Source organism: Zonotrichia leucophrys, chromosome 1 (genome assembly GCF_028769735.1).
Source record: "Zonotrichia leucophrys gambelii isolate GWCS_2022_RI chromosome 1, RI_Zleu_2.0, whole genome shotgun sequence".
In the NCBI taxonomy this organism is placed as follows: Eukaryota; Metazoa; Chordata; class Aves; order Passeriformes; family Passerellidae; genus Zonotrichia; species Zonotrichia leucophrys.
In genome coordinates this window covers 82823125-82845308 of record NC_088169.1, presented here as the reverse complement: position 1 = coordinate 82845308, position 22184 = coordinate 82823125, and the positions used below count along the sequence as shown (strand labels likewise).

General features: G+C 40.1%; 1 protein-coding gene across 31 annotated transcripts in view; it reads left to right on the top strand.

Moving 5' to 3' along the window:
- The window catches only part of DLG2 (discs large MAGUK scaffold protein 2), a 990031-nt gene that overhangs the window by 962431 nt on the left and 5416 nt on the right, over window positions 1-22184 (top strand). For 24 of the 31 annotated variants that reach the window (XM_064719541.1, XM_064719525.1, XM_064719532.1 and 21 more), the window contains 6 exons: window positions 320-419; window positions 13214-13264; window positions 14018-14119; window positions 14969-15141; window positions 15834-15943; window positions 21567-21658. In XM_064719541.1, coding sequence (XP_064575611.1) covers window positions 320-419; window positions 13214-13264; window positions 14018-14119; window positions 14969-15141; window positions 15834-15943; window positions 21567-21658 — 628 coding nt within the window. Of the gene's footprint in view, window positions 1-319; window positions 420-1309; window positions 1356-13213; window positions 13265-14017; window positions 14120-14968; window positions 15142-15833; window positions 15944-21566; window positions 21659-22184 lie in introns of all 31 variants that reach the window. The other 7 variants (XM_064719576.1, XM_064719560.1, XM_064719520.1 and 4 more) reach the window with 1 other exon arrangement.

Genomic DNA, 22184 nt, shown 5'->3' with positions numbered 1-22184 from the left:
TTAAAGATGGATGCCTTGATCCCGAAGCATGCTGAACCATCTGTAGCCCTTCATCCAAACAAGCCAAGCACTACAGTTTCCAAGTAAGGAGCTGCACATTGTAACTCCGGACCTCTGGAGTCAAATTGATCCGGTCTTCAGGAGCTTTGCCTTTAAATTTCAGACCTCACCACACCTCTGATTCTTTGCAGCCACTTAGTTTGTGCTGATTTGAGTCACTACAGTTCTCTCCACTTTTACAAACTAGTTGTTTTGTCAGCATGAGTGTGACAACAATTAGACGTCCCTGTTTTTGCCCCATGCCTTTTCTCCTTCACAGTCATTCAATGACAAGCGTAAAAAGAACTTCATCTTTTCACGAAAATTCCCATTCTACAAGAGCAAGGAGCAGAGTGAGCAGGAAACAAGTGATCCAGAACGTAAGTAACCTCTTGGAGACGATGTCACATGCAGCAGCACAACAAATGGGTGACACGCATGATGCCAGTATCCCACACATCTAGGCAAATATCTGTCATAGGCAGGCAGGAGAGGTATTACTACTGTGACCAATGTATGACTGCAGTTTGGATCCAGCTTCTCCTTCCATCTCTGGAAACACTATTTTCAGAAGAATAAAGCAGTGACCTTAACTTTTGGAAGCAGAAATACGGCTCCTCAAAATTGTTGTGACACCTGTCATAAATCCAAAATTGTCTCTCAGAAATATTCCCAGATCAGAATTGGCTCAAAATAAGGCAAGCATGGTTTCTTTCACATACTAAAATAATTAGTTTTGAAAATATCTAATCTTTTTTTTGCCTTTGACTTTCACCAAGTTGATTTCCATTGGCAGCTTCTGTGGAAGTTCTAACTGTTAAGGGAAGCAACCATGTTAACACCTTAAAGAACTAAACTGGTTCTTGGAATGTGTACCACCACAAGCATTTATTCCTTGCTTAAAGTATATAGGGAACCAGCATTATTAAAAATATTTGCTAGTCCCAAGCCCAAATATTCACTTTTTTTTCCTTAATAATTCTGTCCTAAATTTATCCAGTGAGGATAGTTTCTGGAACTTTATATATCTGGTTGTTCCTTCTTCCTCACAGCTCCAAAAGGCACATTTCACAGTCACTGCCTCTTTCTTTGGCTGAATTTCCATAGAAATTGGGTCTAAATTTGTTTCATAAAGAAAAGGCAGGGATCCAGATTGCTCAATCTACATGGTCAGTCATGGTAGTATCCATTTCAACTCCACTGACTTCTTCCTTCCTCTTCTGCGGCTGTTCTTCCTTTCTCATTGCTCTCTCTGGGGACTTCCGTGCAGGACATCCCCGGATTAGGTGACGACGGTTATGGAACAAAGACTCTGAGTAAGTTCCCAGGAATGGTCACTGTAAACCCTTTTTTGTTTTGTTTTGTTTTGGCTTCTGTTTCTTCTCTGAGGACCCTCCACTCCTAGCATGCACAAGATAGAGTTTTATTTGTTACCCAGCTGTGAATGCCTTACAAATGTTTCAATCGTTCTGTTCTGCATGACGGTATTAAATAACATACAGTGTATCAAGCAGACACTTTCACTTCTTTTGTAATAACACCTTTTGTTTCTGACAGTATATTATTGTTCCCATCATGGCAGTTCTGTAGAGTAGCATACCTAGAACGTGTTTTGTTGCCTAGACTGTTCTTTTCAGCAACAATCCCTTCCTCTCCATCTAAAGGGAAAATTAAACATTTTAACATGATCACATCCTGAGGAGATCAATAGAAAATTAGTTTATGCTGTTGCTTCTGCATTTTCAGCTTTTTGCATGGGAGTGTTTGTTACTTTGCTGAATTTTTAGATTAGTATTTGTTATTAATGGAAGAAGTCATTTGCAGGCTAGAGAAGATCTTGCATTTTCCAAAGCTAATTTTGGACCAGTTTTCACCATTAGCAACCTATTCTCTGTCACACAACTTTAATCTTTTTTTTTTTCTGATGCAGCAATCCTGTCTCAAGACTTGGCATTGCAGAGTGTATAATGTGTCAGATAATTGCTCAGAAACAATTTTTCTTCCTCAAAATGTGAACCAGAAAAACTGCATAGAATGAAATATTTGCTGCTGACTTCCACATATATAGCTTTATTAAATTCTGTATCCAGAGCTAAATAACATAAACAAAATGCCACTTGCATGCATTTGGCTACTTGTTCCTCCGTTGTTTTTCCTTTTCTTAAGCACCAAGTAATCGGAGCAAAATGTGTGTTAATGTTGCATTGCCTACTGTTTTGTGTGTGCTTTTTAATTGCAGGAATGCACATCCATGCACACAGTTTTGGAGATTATTCTGTTTCTGACTGAATTGTTGAAGGAACATTTTAATGGTTTAACTTAACGCCATGCAGTGGCTCACAATTTAAAGATGAAAGCTTTATCTCTTGTACCAGGAAGAACAGTTCTGCAAGACTGGTTTTGTCAGTGATAGACAGCTAATGTCACTGCCACCTGAATTTTAACAATTCTGTGATCATTTAAGTGTCATAGCAGCTCATTAGCAACAAATGTAGATCCTTCCCTGCTAGAGAAAAGTAAAATACTTCAGATCTGACAACCTTCCTGAATATGTGTCCTTACAAAGAGAATAGTCCATAACATCCAACCATTTGAAAAAGTTACCTGAATTCTGCAAATTGATATGGAACAAAGTAGTACTAAGGTGCTGTATAGGCTGTAATGCCTGTATTAATATTGCACCTAGTTTTAAATTACTGGTACACCTCTAGACAGTCCCACCAATCCAAATTTTGTTAATTTTCAACTCAGACATGCTTTTTAATGACAGTTGTTACTATAAAGGATATTTGTTATTTTTAAATAAAGTTGTTCAGGGTCCTGTATAGCACATCATTTTGAGATAACCCTTGTTAACTTGCTATGAAATGTCTGAAAGTTATGCTGTTTTCTTCAAGATATGAGTTGAATTTTTAAAAGCTTCTTCCTAAGCCCAAGATCAAGGTTTCCCATTACTGTTTTTATCAGATGTCATCCCTTCCCATTTTTGCTGCTCCAGTAGCCCCACCATTCCCAATCTATGAACCCTAAGCCATTAGATTGGTATGTGGATGGAAGGCAGCACCTTGCAGAGAACTTTGGCACTGTTCCTGCCTTTCTCATTAACCCAGGGTGCTCCCAGATGTACAGCCATTATTGGCTTCTAAATGTCCTGGACCAGCTGAAAAGCTTCTACTGCCAAATGATCTTTCAGGTGCAAAGTAATCAGCATTTCTGCCAGAAAAAAAAACTGTTTAATGTGGTCCTGCAGACCTCCTGGAGAGCATATAGCATGTTCTTACTGTCCATAGTCTGCTGACTACAGTTTTGGAATTATTTTCAATAATATGGTTATAGAAACAGAACACCTGAATTAGCAAACCAGAAGACTGACCCATCATGATATTTCTTATATTCATGTTCACCCATCCAGACTGGTCTGCTAAAGATTTTCAAACTCCAGCTCAAATCCCGAGGCTAGACAATATCTGGAAAAATATTTTTCTTCTTTTTTTTCCTTAGCTTTTTAATTGGATTTGTCTTCTTTATTTTTTTCCCCTGTTTGGACAGGATAGATTAGATGCAGCTACAATATTTCATACCAAAATAACTGCCATGTTAATCTGTTAATCTTTGTGCACAGTCCTATGGGATAATGCACAGTGATTAAAGACAGACACAGGCTAGAAGTTTAGCAGAAATAGTTTCAGTGCATTAATGATGCACATCACTGATAGTGCAGAATATCAGCAGACACTTGCATTTCAATAAATTGCTCAAGACATCAAGAGAGATCCAAGTTGATCATAATATGCATTGAAATGAAGTTATCAGAGATGTCATTTACTGTCTATCACAAAAAGACATTGTTTTGCCATGGCACATATCAGTAGCTAATACATACAGTCTCTTTCTGAAATGCCACAAGAGAGAAAGCTTTCATTTTATCTCTGTAAAATATCTGAGCATTTTCGGGTGATGTCACTGCACAGCTTTTCTTTCTGCTCTGCATAACTACCTTTGCATGACTGTGGCAGTTCTTTTAAGTTTCTGCAGCTCTGTGGTGCTTGGTTATGTTCTTTAATTTGCTGTACTGTTCTTGCAGAACATGTTTCTTCTAATGCCAGCGATAGTGAAAGTAGCTACAGTAAGTTACTGCTTTCATTAGAGTCCTTTTATTTTGCATTGCTTGTTTTGTTTCTTTTATTTTGTTTCTCTCCTTGCTACTCTTTTGTTAATGTTAAAAAGATCACTGGAGCAAATGGCTTGGAATTCAAATTTATGACCATGTCTTGAGTACAAAGCTATAAAAGAAAATTGGCAAACTTTATAAGAGAAGGGAGAAAGGTTGTTACTTATGATGTATGAGGGACATAAAAGTAAACCTGGCTTTGGGTAGCCTATGCAAGTCAGGATTATTTCATTTAGTGACAAAAGTTTATTTCAATGGGGGTGGGGGGAAGTTTCTTGATGATCTTTTAAGAGTAAAGTTACTGCACAGCCATAGTCAAATCTGTAAGAGGGATCTTTTCTACAAGGTCGCAATTTTTTCTTGCATTTCTGCATGCCTATATGGATGGCTAAGAAACAGTAGCAGAAATTTTATTGGGCCCTTAATTTTGACAGTACAGATTTCCTAATTCATACTACAGTCTTAAACCAAGGTAAGATAGACCTTCACTGCTTAGGCACTGCCACTGAATGTCACTGATACCATGTAGATGGGGGTCCCAACCCTGCAGTCTGGTTTGCTGGGATTTACAGACTCCATGTGATCACATAACCAAGAGGCAGATTGTATGTTCTGGGTAACTCTTAGTAATGCCCATAAATTTAAAAAAATCACTATTTTTTGGATATTCTGAAAAACAGAAAAAAAAAGGCATTAAATAAATGACTAGAAATTTAATAAAAGATAACTACAATGACAGAGTGCTTGCTAGATCACCCAGTTGTTTCATTTATTCAAGCCATTTGCTTAACAAATCAAGTTTTCCACCAGTCACTCAGCACTTGTGCTAAGCACCCACATACATTCAGGTAATCAATGGTATCATACTTCATGTTTACTAGTCCTGGTATAACACAGCAGTTGAGCTCTGTTGATAAACACTGGTTTGTTTCAGCAAAACAGCTAACCTTATCCTATTCTGAAATGGTAAATTAGTTTGTATTCTCTTGTATTGAAAAGGTTTCCTTGAAAACAATTGCCAGAGTCACAAGAAAATGGTAGGCGCTCTTGAATTGCCAAGATCCAATTCTGAACTGGTTTATTTTTAATGTGCCCTCCACTTGGGAGGAAAGGCAGACTTTATTTTTGATTATATTTATATTGAGATTTAACATGCTCTTTCTCTGACTTTACAATCAGAAATTAATCAAAGGGTTACATTTTCAAAAGTTTGCACAAGTCAAATCTCATCCAGACCTGAATGTTTCAGGGGGAGCTCAGGGTAGAAGCCCAGAGAAGAATGTAGATTGATGAACTGCTCCAAACAGCAGCCTTAATAGGAGTGCCCATCTGCAGCCAAATATTTGGGGCATGTCCACAAAAGCCTGTTACCAAATTTAATCATCAGACAGGCCAGGTAGCCAGTCCTTCATTGGCTGTGTAATAGCTTAAAATAAAGTATGTTTTTTAAGGTGCAAGAAAGGTAGTAGAAACAATTTGGGAAAGTTAGCTGGAACACAGATACTTGGAAGAAAAAGTAGTGCTGGAGCAACAGCTGCCCATGGCAGTCACTCTCCTTCTAGAGTGGTTTCCATCTGCACAAGCTGTGCTCTCACTCCAGCAGCTTCTTGTTGGCTGGATTTTCCCACACATTACTGGTATTTCCAACAACTTCTGTCTGGTGGAAAAGATGCTGGCAGGGATTTCTTCTCTGCCCACAGGATAGCTATGCCATTAAGAAGCAGAGGAAGACCATCTTAGGTTATGCCAAATGAGGGAGGCTTTAAAATACAGAACCTGTTGCCCAAAGGGCCTGATTTCATTTGCTAAGGATTCATTGGAGTGTGCTAACATGATATTTGAAGGCATGACCATGACAAATTAGCAGCTGTGGTTCCCACATGGAAATTATTATTTCCAATGGCCATGGTGGCACCTGAAGTCTAACCTGACTGTGTTCAATTTCCACCTGGCTATGGTACATCAGCATATCACCTGTGGAGAATTAAAGTCCTCCCAAGTCCAGATGATTAGCCTTTGAATCTTCTGGCAAAGAGATCTGAGATCTGAGATATGTTGACAGTACATCCCATTGCACAGCTCATCACAGCAAATCTCCCTTAGACAAATTATGTGTCAGGAACAAACAAAAATCAAATGAGAGTGAGAGGCAGGTGGTCTGAGAGTGAAATCAACAAATTGTGAGGGCTGGAGAGAAAAGAGATGAGGCCTGTCAAAGGAAGTTCTCTTTTCACTACAGTTCTCACTTTGTGGGACTCTTGAGAAAGGGTGCTGCACTATAAAAGCTTATCAGCATCTCTGATGTGGGACGAATAATTACCAGACATATTCCTCAAAGATTTCCTAAAGTATTCCTCACTGCCTCCTGATTTATTTATTCCTAAGGAATGGAGGAAGAAAAAAAAAAAAAAAAGGAGTGCAGTGAGTATTTCTGCTATTCTTGTTTGCCTCTGGGTAGCTGGGAATGGAGCTCAGCATCAGCCACTGCCACAGAACCAAGTTTGTATTAACTCCATTTGGACCCAGCCATGTTGCAGAGTTGTTTCTCAGTGTGCTGTAGTGCCACTTTGAGGAGAGTCTGTGTGTTCAAGGTGAGGCTTGTGAGGAACACAACTACAAGTTGTTTTGCAGGGACACCATGTCTGTTGACTTGAAAACTCATCTAGCCCTCAAACTGTGCACTGGTGACATAGAGCATACTGCTGACATGCAAAGGAGAAAAAAAGTAAAACTGGAAAATTAATGGGGAGTAAATAGAAAACCACTGGAGGAATCAAGGGGTTTTCACGGGGTTGTGATCCTGTCCCTGTGCCTCCTTTCTTTTCTGTTTCCCCAGAAAATTAGCAGGAGGAAAACAGTTGCCTGCCCCCTGCTTTCTGAACTGTGGCAAGCTGGGGCAGAGTGGCTGGCTGAAAAGCTGCCTGGTGGAAAAGGATCTGGGAGTGCTGGTCAGCAGCAGCTGAACATGAGCCAGCAGTGCCCAGGTGCCAAGAAGGCCGATGGCACCCTGGCCTGGATCAGCACTGGTGTGGCCAGCAGGAGCAGGGCAGGGATTGTCCCCTGTACAGGGCACTGCTGGGGCCACAGCTCCAATCCTGTGCTCAGTTCTGGGCCCCTCACTACAACAAAAAACACTGAGGGGCTGGGGCGCATCCAGAGAAGGCCAACGGAGCTGGGGAAGGGTCTGGAGCAGAAGTCTGATGAGGTCCAGATGAAAAGAGGTTGTAGTGAGGTGGAGTTAGTTTCTTTTCCCAAGTGACAAGCAACAGAAAGAGGAAATGGCCTTGAGCTGCACCAGGGAAGATTTAGATTATAATTTCTCCACTGAAAATGTTATCAGGCATTGGAGCAGGCTGCCCTTCGAGCAGGCTGCCTATGGACATGGTTAATTCACCATCCTTAGAGGGATTTAAATGACATGCTCAGCGACATGGTTTAGTGTGACTTGGCAGAGCAGGACTTAGGTTTTTTCCAACCTAAATGGTTCTATGCTTCCATGATTCTATGAAATCATCAATTCACACCTTGGCCAAAACAAAGAAAACAAGTGTGGGCAAGAAATGACTGGGAAATACAGGGTGTTCTCCTGCAGACTTTCTCATATATCCCTATAAAAACAGGCCAGTTGAAGTCCAGAGTGAGGTGTTCTGCATTTTTTCTAGTGGGTCTCTGGCAATTGTTTTAACATATTTCTCTAACTTTTGCTTCTTATGATGACCATTTAGTGAAAAGTAGCTAGTGTCAAAACCTGTACTACTTGATCATTCCTAGAACCATTCCAAACCAGCAATATTGAAGGATTCTGAGAAATATCCAGGCTGTGACCTGGACAGTGAGGAATAGGGTAGGGGTCACAAATCAACTGGGCTTTTTCCAGGAGATATTCTGATGTGTTCATTATTTTTTAAAAAAATGCATTTCTTAAAATTTTTTTAGCTGAAGTACTGATTATATCTCCAGGGTTAAAAACAGAAGCCAGATATTTTTTTACTTCAAAAATATAATTGAAAGTCCTCCAATGTGGTCTGAAGAGAAAATTCTTTGACCACTTCTAAGCCACTAACAAGAAGTGGCAAAAAGTAAACTAGATTACTTCTGCCAATGCCGTTAACACTTGTTTTATTATAAAAAATAGGGCTGGAACCAACAGTGGGATATTCGTTTTCCCAGCAGATAACCTTCAGCTCCATTAATTTCAGGGCAAACCACAGACACATCTAAGAGTAGAATGTAACACTGTATAAATAATAGTATTTTGGGGCCAGGAAAAAATGCTGGCTTGATGTTGAAGGGGATGAGTTGTTACACAGCTGCTGCTGAATCACACAGCCACGCTCTTATGAAGTCTGTGTTGGTTTATTTGTTCCTGTTCTCAGCAGTAAAGCCACATTTGCAGAGTGGTGTATAAAGTTCTGGTCTAGAAAATTGTTCTTTTTGTGATAAGGACACACACAGCCGATTTTGACTTTTCCCTGGACCAGTTAATCAAACCATGATTCAAAGTTTATTTTGAGCTCTGTAACTTAAAATGTTCTGATTTGTTTTTCAAATCAAGCTTGTAAGGACAGATTTTTTACCATGGACTCATCAGTTTTTATTTTGTGAGACATGATTTTCATAATGGGCATGAATTGCAAGTCTCTCTCTTGCATATGTGTTGTAACACTCATACACATAGTTCAGTAAAGGTTTATACAGCTGTCATCAAAATTACGCACACTTTGTTGCATCTGTTTAGTCTAATTGCATAACTGGTTGTGATTGCACCACTTACCTAGAGAGGCAATACATAACTAAAAGTTAAAAATAAAGAAAAGTGATAGGAAAAAAACTTTTACCTTCTGTCAGCAAATCAGCAAGTCACTCTTCTAATGAGATTTGAAGATTCAGAACAAGGTTAAAGGAGTCTTGATTATTACAATAGGTTATTGATTAATAAGGACACTTGCACTGGCTCCCAGAATTACTGTATTATTCAGGTATACTCAAACTGGCACAAGTATTGAAGTCTCATTTTATACCCACACAGCTGTATTGATCTTTGCCCATAGACAACCTTTGAGTCTTTGGTTCATGCTCAGACAACTGATGATCATTTTATGTATTGGATTTCCAGCCTTTCACAAATAAATTCCAAAAAATCAATCAATAAATTTCCAAAAATCATATGTTCACATAAATAGAGCCCAGCAGAGGGATTTTGAACCAAATAGAGGCTAGGATATTGTCCAATGTGGCCTGTGCAAAAGAAATTGATTTCACCAAGATCTTGCAAATACAGTTCAGGTAATTCATACGTTATCCCAAAACCTAAATGGATGGTGGCAGTAAAATAAACTTTCTTTGTTTTTAAATCCACATGAGTTACAAAATTCAGACAAGAGCTTGAAAATTAAATTATTTGGCTCATCTACAAGAATTTCACATGTATATTGATGGTAACCACCACCAACAGTCCAACCATTTAAATGAACCTAAAACTTCTCTTTGATTTTTTAAAAATCATAAATAACTTCTAGCTGTCTTCATTAGTACTACTTTTTTTTTTTTTAATTTATCTACTTAGATGTCTTTTCAGATTTTTTCATTCACAGTCATTAATAGGATGCCAAAATCTACTGATTTCCACTGCCTAGGTTGCTGGATTAGGGAGGGTGTTTACATGGAGGCTGCCCCATGGCAGGTCACAGCTGCTCTCCCACCCCATTACCCACACAAGGGTGCAGGTACACCAGACCTGTGGAAGCCCTGGATGCTCTGGCAAGGCAGCAGGAAATGGGGTCTTTTTATGGGTTACATGAAAAATGCCTGATATCTAGCAGGTCTGCAATGAAACTGGGTTTGAGACTTTCACAGACTCTCTGCCATCTAATCAAAAAGGAAAAAGGAGGCATCACATTAAGTCCATTTCAGGGCTACCCATCTGAAACCCCATAAAATCCCTTTAAAAGATTAAATTAAGACTCCTTGTGAAATTTATCTGGCAGCACAGGATCTCGCTGCCCAGTTTATAGAGGTTACGAATTATAACAAACTCCGGGTTATTCTTCTATTCCCAAACATGAGAAAACACCAACTGGCAAACCCAGAGCAGCTTCCCAAAAGGGAAGCAGGGAGTGGTCCAGAGAAAGTGAAAGTTCTCCAATAATTTTACCCATAAGTGTATTACATTTAGGAAACCTTCCCCTCTTTTTTCTTCCATTCCCTTATTTTATTTATTTTTTTCTCTTTTTGACTTGATGGGATTTTACTGAAGAACAGGGGAGCATACCAAAATCCTACAGAAAGGTTTTTTTCTTTTTTTTCTCATTTTGTTTTATCTGTTAAATGTCATGAAGATTTTCCAGATCAATACAGCTAACCTGTGCTAATTAAGCTGTTAATGTGGGTGCTAAATGAGGCTTAGGCAAATGATATGAGCCTGTGTCCTGATGGATTTCACACTGTGTCTTACACCTCAAAGCCATCACAAGGTTATAGCAACCTGAACATTGATTGACTCTAGAGCTCTTCATTACACTTAATACTTTATGGACTCCTTGCAGTACTGACTGAGTGGAGATCATTAAAGAGTACCATCTGCTAGAGTTAACATGCAAAACAGCCTCTGAGGACCTACAGGATTTTGTCTGGACAGTACATGGCAGGACTTTATTCACTTAGAAATTTAAGCTTCCTTACTCCTTTTTCCAGAAAAGAAAAATAGTGGAAATGGTGCAGCTTTTCCCTAGTCATATTCCCATGTTGAGTCTGGAACTGAGGCCTGAAGATCCTTACCTCAGGAAGATGTCTGTCTTTAAGTGCTTGTATATCACAGTCAGCCTCAAAGTTTCTCCATACTTACTGCTACACTTTCCAATGGCTTAAACTTCAGCACAATTTTAGTGGGCTGGAGAATTTTTCTTTGCCTTCAATCTGGCCACAGATTCAAAAGACATCTGTAAAACAGGCTCATTTTTCTCCCTAGACCATACCTTACAGAGACTGTGGATTTACCAAAAGCTTTAGCATAGGAACATATCTGCCAGAGACTGGACAATGAAGAATGTAAAATCTGTGCTAGCTTATCAGTGTTGGTTATAAATCTGTGCCAAAGCCAAGTATTAGTCCACTGAAAGAAAAAAAAAAAAAATAAGAACAATAGTTTCAGAGTTATTGTCTATTTGCCTCCAATTGCTATTGGCACTGTCACTCCCATGAGATTCTGCTGTTTCACTGCAGATGTCTGCATCTGGCTTTGCTGCTTAAATGCTGTTATGGGACAATGGAGACAAATTCAGGCTTCTGACTTTTTCTCTCCTCACAAAGTAGACATGTAAACTAAGTCAGATGAGTCATGTCTTAGACTAAGGACTTGCCTATTTGTAGGCAGCCATTGGCTCCAAAAGGTACCTAGGGACTAGCTTGACATAAGCACTCAAGCCCCAGGTTTCTGAAATTGGTGACATGAAACTCCTGCTGTGGATCTGTTTGCTATTGAAACAAATACCAAGTTTAAGATGGTATTTGTACAAACAGGCTCCCCTCCCTTTGGTTGGTATGTGATGGCTTCATTGCCCACCCTAAGACTGACTTTCTCAGGCTGTTGGAAAATATAGCCTAGGCTCCTGTGGAATAGAGGACAGACAGTGAAGAAGCATCCCAGTCCACGCTAAAGAGTGGATTTTTTCATCTCCAGAGAAATGAGACATCCCAGTTCTACATCACCTCTAAAATTTACTGAGAGCCTTAAGGGAAACCAATACATGTGATGCATACAACCAAGTGTAATAATAATTCTAGGTTTCCAACTTTGTGAAAAGCCAAAGAAAAGTGATTACAATATCAAACATTTGCAAACAGAAAAGAAAACCCCTTTGTCCACACTCCTCATATGTTATATGGCCTTATCCTCAAATGCTCTTTAATCTTTTCCTTTTATTAAAAATTAGGTTCTCTCCTTTGCTGCTTCAGCACCATTGCTAGGCAGGAGTTAGTCCTGTCATTTCCACCCATCTGTGGATCTTCTCAGAGACTAACCCTGAACTGAGCAAAAATAAAGTCATCATTTTAAAATTTGCTAATTTGTATCTAGAACCTGCCAGAGCTCTCATGTGGCACCAAGTATGTGACAGTGACCCAGAAAGAGAAATGAGCAGGAATTATTCATGCTTTAGGTGAGGAATCCTCCTTGGATGGGAGAACAGCAGTGCATCAGGACTGCACACCTGCACCCTATAGTGCCCCTTGTTTCTCGTGGCAAATTTCTCTGCTTTAGTTCCCTAAATATCACCATGAGGAAATAGCACTGTCCTGAAAGGGCATAGGGAAGGACAAATGCATACAATAATACAAAACGATGCTGTGAGACCTTCACTGAAGAAATTCAAAACCTGCCTAGACATGATCCCGTACAACCTGTTCTAGGTGCTTTAGCAGGGGAGGATTGGACTAGATAATCTCCAGAAACTGAAAGTGCCTTTTAGCCCCAACCATTCTGTGAGTCTGTGATTTGTGTTCAGAGAAAGGAGAAGGATCAGAAAATAGCTCATAGCTAGATGTGAGGCCATGAATGCACTAGACTATGGAAGCTATGCACTGAAGGACAATCAACCAAAACATTTATCTATTCTGCACGTAAAGATTGTTCTGTCTAAGTAGCCTGTTGATTTACTCTGCAGCAACATGTTAGGGCCTTAACAATAGGAAAAGCATTGCATCTTAAATTGCTGCACTATCCTTATAAACAGCCTTGTATCAAATGACAAATAAAGCTATGTTGCCCATCAATAAAAAAGTCCAACTTCAGAAAATAGAATTGAAACACATGGAAGGGGAGGGTGGGGAAGAGAAAAACTGTGTCCATACCTGGAAGTTATAATGGACTTGGAATGGTTCAGGTGAGAGGCTTATCAAGATAGAAGTGTTGAATCTGGTCTGTCTCTATGTGAAGCATTTTATCAAACTTAAGTACCTGACATGTTACTCATCAGCTTCAATCTCTTCTCTTTCTTCTCTCATCAGGAGGCCAAGAGGACTGCATCTTTTCTTATGAACCTGTCACAAGACAGGAAAGTAAGTTTCATCTTCTTTTCTATCACTCTTCCTTATGTTTTTCATTTCAGAATTTGGGGGCCAGCAGAGCAGTAAGCCTTGCTCTGCCAGTCCCAGATTCACTGTGGCTTCCTTATCTTGGATACTCAGTCTATTTTCATATGAAAAACCCCTGATATTGTGGTATTCCTTGGAAGCTACTACTTCTTAACTCTCCCAGGACTCTTCTCCCCAGTTCATTCTCATGGACTAGTACAGAAAATTAATCAGTCTACAAAATACTGATATAGATTTTCTGGATTTACTGAAATATTGTCACATGGAAAGCCTTTATTATTTTGCTTCTCATGTGATATGTGCCACTGTCCAGGGTAGACAAACATATGGAAAGGCAACCTAAAATGGGAGCACATCCATCTGGTTTAATGGAGGATAAACTCATATAACTTGAGGTGAAAAAAAGTGTACAATAGCCTTTCCATACCTCATGGAAAAATCCATCTGCAAGCATCTGGGAGTGGGCTTGTTGAGTGGTAGCAAAGATGTCTATGCTTCTACACAGTCATTTGACTTGTGCATGAACCATCACAGAGCTCTGCAGTGGTACTCATTCTATTCCCCCTTTTCATGTCAAGAAATAAAATATTCATCAATAAAGTGTGCACCTAAATTCTCACTTCATATATAAAGACACCAACTCTGGTTAGTGATATTTGGGTGCATTTATTTATTATTGTGGTAAGACCATCAAAAGGTGATCCTTTTGCTTTTCAGTTAATTACACCAGGCCGGTTATTATTCTGGGTCCTATGAAAGATCGGATCAACGATGATTTGATATCTGAGTTCCCTGATAAGTTTGGCTCATGTGTACCACGTAAGTATGCTTCTCCTCCTAGTTCTGCAGCTGAGTGAATACTATCCCTTGGTGACACACATTAAGTAAATTTCTATGAGAGCAGCATCCATGAATTATGACAGTTGGATTTCTCAAAAGTCATTTTTACATCAGACAGAAAAGGCAAAAAGAATGAATAAATTTAAAACCATTTTTTAAAGGTTGTGGACATCTGGGAAAAAATTCTGAAAAGTTTGAAACTCTAGTAAAATGTAAAAGTTTCAACTCAATTGCACAGTATCCGCCAATAAATATACAGAATAATCTGTGATTTATGTGAGATACGGACTGTTGAATCAGAAAGCAATGTTAGACCCTGAATTAAAGAGAGTATTTATATCTTGGACAATTAGAACTTGCTGTTTATTTGAGGGCCTAATTGCAGTTGTACTTCATTTTAAATGGTTGTCTCTGGCAATACACTAACTTAAAACTATTAGAGATGAGAACAGAATCAGGCTTATAAATAAGGCTAAATTGAGTTGATAAGATCACAATTCATTTTATCACAGTAATAACATAAAATATAAAATATGAAATGCATTTTATATTTGAGATTTATGTGTGATTCTGCTGAAAAAAGTGGAATTCCACTAAACCCTGATTTTATTTCAGCCTGTATTGATTGGAGGTAAACATTAGAAGGTATTACTACAGAAAGACAGCTTTATTGGCATAGCTCTGGTAGTAGCCAGAGATGTGCTTTCAGATGTGAAGTGCCCTCATGTAGAGTAGACCCAGCATTTTCCACTGAGCAAATCATGGCTGCATTTTTTGCACTTAATGTTTTTGCAGACTTCTTCATCTTCTGTCTTTTGTTTCATGCAGATACCACACGGCCAAAGCGTGACTATGAAGTGGATGGCAGAGATTATCATTTTGTCATTTCAAGAGAACAAATGGAAAAAGATATCCAAGAGCACAAATTTATAGAAGCTGGGCAGTACAATGATAATTTGTATGGAACTAGTGTCCAGTCTGTGAGATTTGTGGCAGAAAGGGTAGGTTGACAGTAGTTTTATGGCTGATGCAACATGATCTGCTTTGTTTCCACATTGTGTCTCAGACATGATTCTCTGCCAAAAATATAAAATAGCTGCAAAATGGCATCCTAATATTTATAGGTTTTATAATGACTCCACAAGTGGAGTCTCCAGCTTTGAATGACATCATCCTTGGCACTGTCTGTACTTGGAGGCAGTGCCGTGGATTCAGGGTTCTAACACAATGCCTCAAGTACTCTTCAAAACAGCCTCTACTCTTCTCTCTGTAAGAGCAGATAAACTAAATCACATTCAGTGAGGCAAAAGAACAAACCACAGAAAGATTAAATTATTTGCCTCAGGTGACACAGGGAGGCTTTGACGTAAACAAGAACTGAATTAATCACTTAGGATGTGGATGTCCTATTGCTTTTATGAACTGATTTTCCTCATCTCAAGAAAATCCTCCTGCCCCTGCAAATTTCACCCCAGTAAAAAATAAATCCCAAGTTTGTTCCCATATCACCAGTGCTTATTTATACTGGCACCAAAGCAAAGGAAAGAACACAGCATAGTGGAACCTGTACCCTGGGCTACTCCTGCCTCGGTGTGCCAGTAATGGCCCCATTCCAGGGCACTGTGTCACTGATTTGCTTCCTATCTTTAGCAAAGTCTGCAAAAATAAACACATGCTCATCTGTTTCCAACAGGGCAAGCACTGTATACTTGATGTGTCAGGAAATGCTATCAAACGACTACAAGTTGCACAACTCTATCCCATTGCTATCTTCATTAAGCCCAAATCATGGGAGCCTCTGATGTGAGTATAAACTTATTCAGGCATTTTATTATTTTCAGGTACAGCCTCAAGTGGCACCACACAGGTCTTGAGTCTACATTTGGCTTGTTGTCTAAAATTATTAATAATGAGATGAAGTAGGAAGAGTTCCTTTAGAACCTGTTATCCACCATATCCTGGTACCTCAAGAAACAAGCCGTAGCTTTGAACCTTTCAGACTGGCACACATGGGGTTATGTGCTGGACCACGAAGAACTCCCTGCCAGTGCTTGGTGTACTTGCTCCAACCTGTGCAATGAGTTCACCAGGGACTCACTCACGCAGCTTGGCTTGTCCCATGCTCCCTCAGGTGCTCTTGGGCTTTACAGCCTGGCCAAGGGCACAACCCTGTTAAACCTGTGTCAGACTTGAGGTGTGTTCCTCTTCACCCGCCCTTCATTTACCTGCAGGTCTGTAAGAGGATAGGCAAGGAGCCATGGGACTGGAGAAGGGCAAACATAGCAATAGAGTGAAAGAGAAGGCACCAGCTCCATGCTGCCAAGGCTGTCTGAGGTGGCACGTACTTTAAGGGATAAGAGCAAAACTCAATGTAAGATCAGTAAGATGAACTTCAGCACAGACAAAGGAGAGACAATGAAAGACATGAGTACAAGCAGGGAATAATTTAGCTATAGCACTGCAGAAAAGCATCTGGCAGTTGAGGTGGATCACACAGGAAAAGAAAGGGATGGGTAATGTGATTGCAAAAACAAAAAAGATTTTTTTTTTGTGGGCTGTATCAGTGTTGTGTAAGGACACAATAGACTGCTATTTTGTTTTACTGTGGCCTCAGCTGGAGTGCTGGCCTAATTCTGGGTTCCATCCTGCTGGCAGAGGAGGAGGAGAAATTATATAGTGTCACAGAGAGAAGGCTGAGGAAGAAGTATGGAATTGATATTTATCCAGAGTTAAAATTCAGAAAAAAATATATGGTTATCAAGTTGTTTTCCATATACACTTACAGTTATGCAAGAGCTATCAGCTTAATTTGCTGTGATAGGGGTGAAATTTTGAATTCAGTGCCACTTCTGTTCAATATTTTTACTGATGACATGGATGAAGGGATTGAGTCTCTCATTAGTAAATTTGCAGGCTACACTAAGCTGGGAGCATGTGTTGATCTGTTGGAAGGTAGGAGGGCTCCACAGACAGACCTGGAATGGTTGGATGGATGGGCAGAGTCCAATAGGATGACGTTTAGTAAGTCCAAGTGCTGAGTCCTGCATTTTGGGCCATAATAACTCCCTGCAATGCTACAGGCTGGGGACGGTGTGGCTGGACAGTGCCCAGGTGGAAAACCTGGAGGTTTTCTGGGACCTGGGGGCACTGGTGACAGCCAGCTGAACATGAGCCAGCAGTGCCCTGGGGGCCAAGAGGGCCAAGGGCATCCTGGCCTGTGTCAGGAACAGTGTGGCCAGCAGGACCAGGGAGGTCATTCCTTCCCCTGTACCCAGCACTGGTGAGGGCACACCTTGAGTGCTGTGTCCAGCTCTGGGCCCCCAGTTTGGGAAGGCCCTTGAGACACTTGAGCACATCCAGAGGAGGCAACGAGGCTGGGGAGGGGCTTGGAACACAAACCCTGTGAGGAACGGCTGAGGCAGCTGGGGGTGTTTAGCCTGGAGAAAAGGAGACTCAGGGGTGACCTTGTCACTCTCTAAACTCCCTGAAAGGGGCTGTAGCCTGGTGGGGTTGGTCTCTTTCTCCAGGCAGCAACTGACAGAACCAGAGGACACAGCCTCAAACTGTGTCAAGGGAAATAGGGGTTGAATATTAGGAAAAAGTTTTTACGGAGAGAGTGATCAAGTACTGGAACTGTCTGACCAGGGAGGTGGTGGTGTCATCATTCCTGGATGTGTTTAAAAAAGGACTGGATGTGTGACTTGTGCCATGGTTTAGTTGAGGTGTTAGGGAATGGGTTGGACTCGAAGATCTTGAAGGTCTCTTCCAACCTGGTGATTCCATGATTCTGTGATTCCCTCCCCCATTGCTCTGCAAATGCCAGGTAGTGCCACGGGTTTGTGTTTGACAGCTAAAACATTGGCACTCCCCCTCCTGTGACAGATGCGTGTGTGGTGATGGTAACAGTGTACCTGCAGCCACTGGTCATGGAGCTGGAGAATTCCAACATGACCCATCCCTGGAATATGCATTGTTCTAGGCCCTGCCTTTGGCAATGAGCTTGTTGTATGTCCAGCCACATTACAAGGAGTGATGCACAATATCTGGTGCTTGCACAGCACCATCCTGACTTCCTGATTTTTCTTCCAGCCTACAATTCAATAATATTCTGATTTTGTTGCTGTATAAAAGGGGAAGAGTAGTCTGATATACCACCTTCTGCACTGATTGTTTTAACAGAGATCTTAACATACAGTTTTCCCATTCATAAAACATTTCCATTATTTGTTTAATGCTGTCATTGCCTCTGGAGTGATTAAAAAAAAAAAAAAAAACACAAAGTAAATAAAAGTGGCCCTTACTCTGAAAAAATACATCAGGCAGAACCAGAAAAGTGGCAATAACATAAAGGCTTTGTGGATTTGATGTTAGAACAGCAAATCCTTGAATAGACTGAATGGTGTTATAAACATGCAAAATATTATGACAATCATCCTGTTGTTGAACCAAAGCAATGCTAATACTTCACTTAGGACAATAAAACAAGGGGGCTGTTCAAGAAATGCCTGGACTTGGCACTCAGTGCTGTGGTCTAGTTAACAAGGTGGTGATCAGTCAAAGGTTGGACTTGATGATCTTGGAGGTCTTTTTCAACTTAATGATTCTGTGATTCAGTCTTTTTTAGGTATTTAAGTACTGCAACACAAAAAGAATTAGAGCTTAATCTGTCATAACTATTACTCCTGTTCATACAAATGAGTTAAAAGCCACTTCAATAGCAAAGCCAAAACGCAAAAAAAAATCTAATCACAAGATGCAGAGAAACAAAGACAAAAGCTTTATCTTTCATCAAAATTAGCACATAAAGTTGTAGTCTCTCATTTATGCATATGCTCATTTGCTCATTTATGGTCCCTTCACTCTTCTTACCTCCCCATGAGATGCCCTTCAGCCATCTGAAGGGGAGGTAACAAGAGTGAAGGGACCATAAATCAGGTTTGCACCTGCTCTTGAAAGAGCACATGGCCATTGCTGTAAACAACTTCACATCTCCTCTTCCTTCTTCTCTTCCTCCTTCCTTTCCTTCCTTCCTTTCCTTCCTTCCTTCCTTCCTTCCTTCCTTCTCCTTTCCTTCCTTCCTCTCCTCCTCCTCCTTCTTCCTTCCTTCCTTCCTTCTTCTTCCTTCCTTCTTCTTCCTTCCTTCCTTCCTTCCTTCCTTCTTCCTTCCTTCCTTCTTCCTTCCTTCCTTCCTTCCTTCCTTCCTTCCTTCCTTCCTTCCTTCCTTCCTTCCTTTCCTTCCTTCCTTCTTCCTTCCTTCCTTCCTTCCTTCCTTCTTCCTTCCTTCCTTCCTTCCTTCCTTCCTTCCTTCCTTCCCTTCCTTCCTTCTTCCTTCCTTCCTTCCTTCCTTCCTTCCTTCCTTCCCTTCCTTCCTTCCTTCCTTCCTTCCTTCCTTCCTTTCCTTCCTTCCTTCCTTCCTTCCTTCCTTCCTTCCTTCCTTCCTCCTTCCTTCCTTCCTTCCTTCCTTCCTTCCTTCCTTCCTTCCTTCCTTCCTTCCTTCCTTCCTTCCTTCCTTCCTTCCTTCCTTCCCTCCCTCCACCACTCTCCTACATGGCTCCACCTGGTTTACTCCCAGAGGCATGCTTTTTCATACCCTGCAATCAGCCTCTCTCTCTAGAGGAATGAGGACAGTGGTGAGATCATGGGAATGAGAAATGGAATAAGAAAGAACCTGCCTGGGTGAGCTCTTCACTGGGAGAGGAGGAAAGCCCTAGAAAATATGCACTATATTTTGAATTCACCAGCTGTGCAGGTCCCCAGCTAAGAAATAAGAAATAGAAGGTGCTCCAGTATGACGGCACTTTAATTTCATCATGAAAAATGGACATCATGATCCTCCCCCTTCTCCATCCTCTCTTCTAAGGGCACAGAATGGGCAGTCAGGAATACAACTAGCATGGTTTTATACCCCAGGCAAATCTAAAACCTGAAAGTGTAATGCAAATTTCTACCTGTTTCACAGTACTTCCTATTTTAAGCACTTCTTTATATTTGTATTATCTTTTCTGCTGTTCAAAGATCTTGAGAAAGACTTCTCAAAAATTTACCAGAAACAGATTTGAAAGGAAGAGGATGTTGTCAGCATTACAATATTGTTTAAGTGCCCATAAGATGAAAATGTTAAGTTTACCTAAGAATTTGGAGAGGTATATCCCACTACAAGACAGAGTTTTAGTTCAGTCACCCAAAGCAGGGGTATCTGATGTGAAGTCCACCTGATTAGATAGCCATCTTTCCAATAAATAGAATTAGTATTATTACAAATTTAGCAGAACAACACATGGATTATATTAAACCTTTTTATATAATTTACAAATAACTGACATAAATTTAAAATATTATCTTTCTTAGCCTTCATTTTATGAACCTGCCTTCTCCATGGCATTAGTACTTGCAAAGGGATTTTTCTAAGCATTGTTCCCAGCTATACAGTTACTTGTATAGGTAGGCAGCTTTAAGCCATTCCTGGAAACTTCTTTTTGCATCCTGGACATCTCCCAGGATGTTTTTCAGAAGTAAAGTAGGTGTTAGCTGTAGCAAGTTCATACTGTTGTGCACTTCATAGAGCTTTTTTCTTTTCACACTACCATGTCCATAATTTCCGACATGCATCACCCATGCCATACTGTATACAGTCCATTACCATGTAATCATATGATTCAGTGCAAGGCATAAAATCAGATTTATGCTCTCCTACTTGCCTCAGAAAATTTCTGTTATGTTTTAAGAAAAAAATTAATCTACACTGGGAAAAAATGCTAGAACAAGCAAACTCTATTTAGACATCTACAGGCACAAGTATAAAGCAGTGAATGATCATGTAATACCTGAGCATGCATGGGCAATACAATTCATTTCCTAAAGTTATTAAATAGTGTTTCTGTTGAAACAGAAATGCTCCATCAAATAACAAAATGCTGAAGAAACCAGAATATTTCCATCTGTCTTTTTTTTATATATTCATTAGCACAGAATAAGTGGTCAGTACAACCTTACCTATCTGAGACCACCAGCTGAGTCTGGGAGACACAGAGGTTCCTGACAGAGCTTCAGGCAGGAGTGCTGAGTGCTCAGACTATGGGACATCCCGGATTCCAGACCTGTCTATGGACTCCTGATGTCTCAAGCCTATCTCAGTTAGCAGCTGCCAGACCTAGGCCTTGTATTTTGTTAAAAATGTAGAGTATTGAACCCAAGATAAAAATTTGGTGGAGAAAAGTGAAATGAGAAACAGTCTGAAGAAGTAATTTTGTACTACAGAGAATGAAATTAAATTGAAAATATTGAAGCTGTCCATGAACTGTTGGAAGAATTTTACCATTTCATTCTTTTACCAATCTCAATCCATCTGTGATTCAGTTGAGCATGCCTTTTGAAAACCATTCTAGCAAGGATCTAAACTTTTTGATTACTTCCTCCATGTTTCTAGGGAAATGAATAAACGTCTTACAGAGGAACAAGCAAAGAAAACCTATGATCGAGCAATTAAATTAGAACAAGAATTTGGAGAATATTTCACAGGTATGTTTTTATTAATACCATTTTCCCCCCTAAGATATAATCTTTTATTGCAAAACTACTAGATCAATCCTGTCTTTGAGCTAGGGTACCTGTCAGTATGGTGTGCCCAGAGCAAGGACTTCTGGCTTGCGAGTAGTATTTCCTTGAAATTCAAGAGCAGTTGAGGCACTTGACTCCTCAAAAGTTTGATGTCCTGAAGAGTATCTATGCAGAGGGAAATTAAGGGACAACCACTGTGCTTTGTGTTATAGTTATTTTACCTTCTGTCAGCTTGGGCCTGATCTTGTTAACCTCAGCAGCCAAGAGTTTTATATTATTATTTTATATTATACCCAGATATTATGTATATTATTTTATATTATAACCAGATCCGAAAGGTTGCAAACCTGCTGCTGCTCACTGTTGAAGTAGGTTCTAAATTGAAGTGTAAAGCATGACCTCCAGCAGTGGGAAGATCTCTTGTGCTGCCCTCCCAGGACAGAAGTGCTAGTTCTCTGAACTAACCTGGCTCAGTCTTCTCAGTATG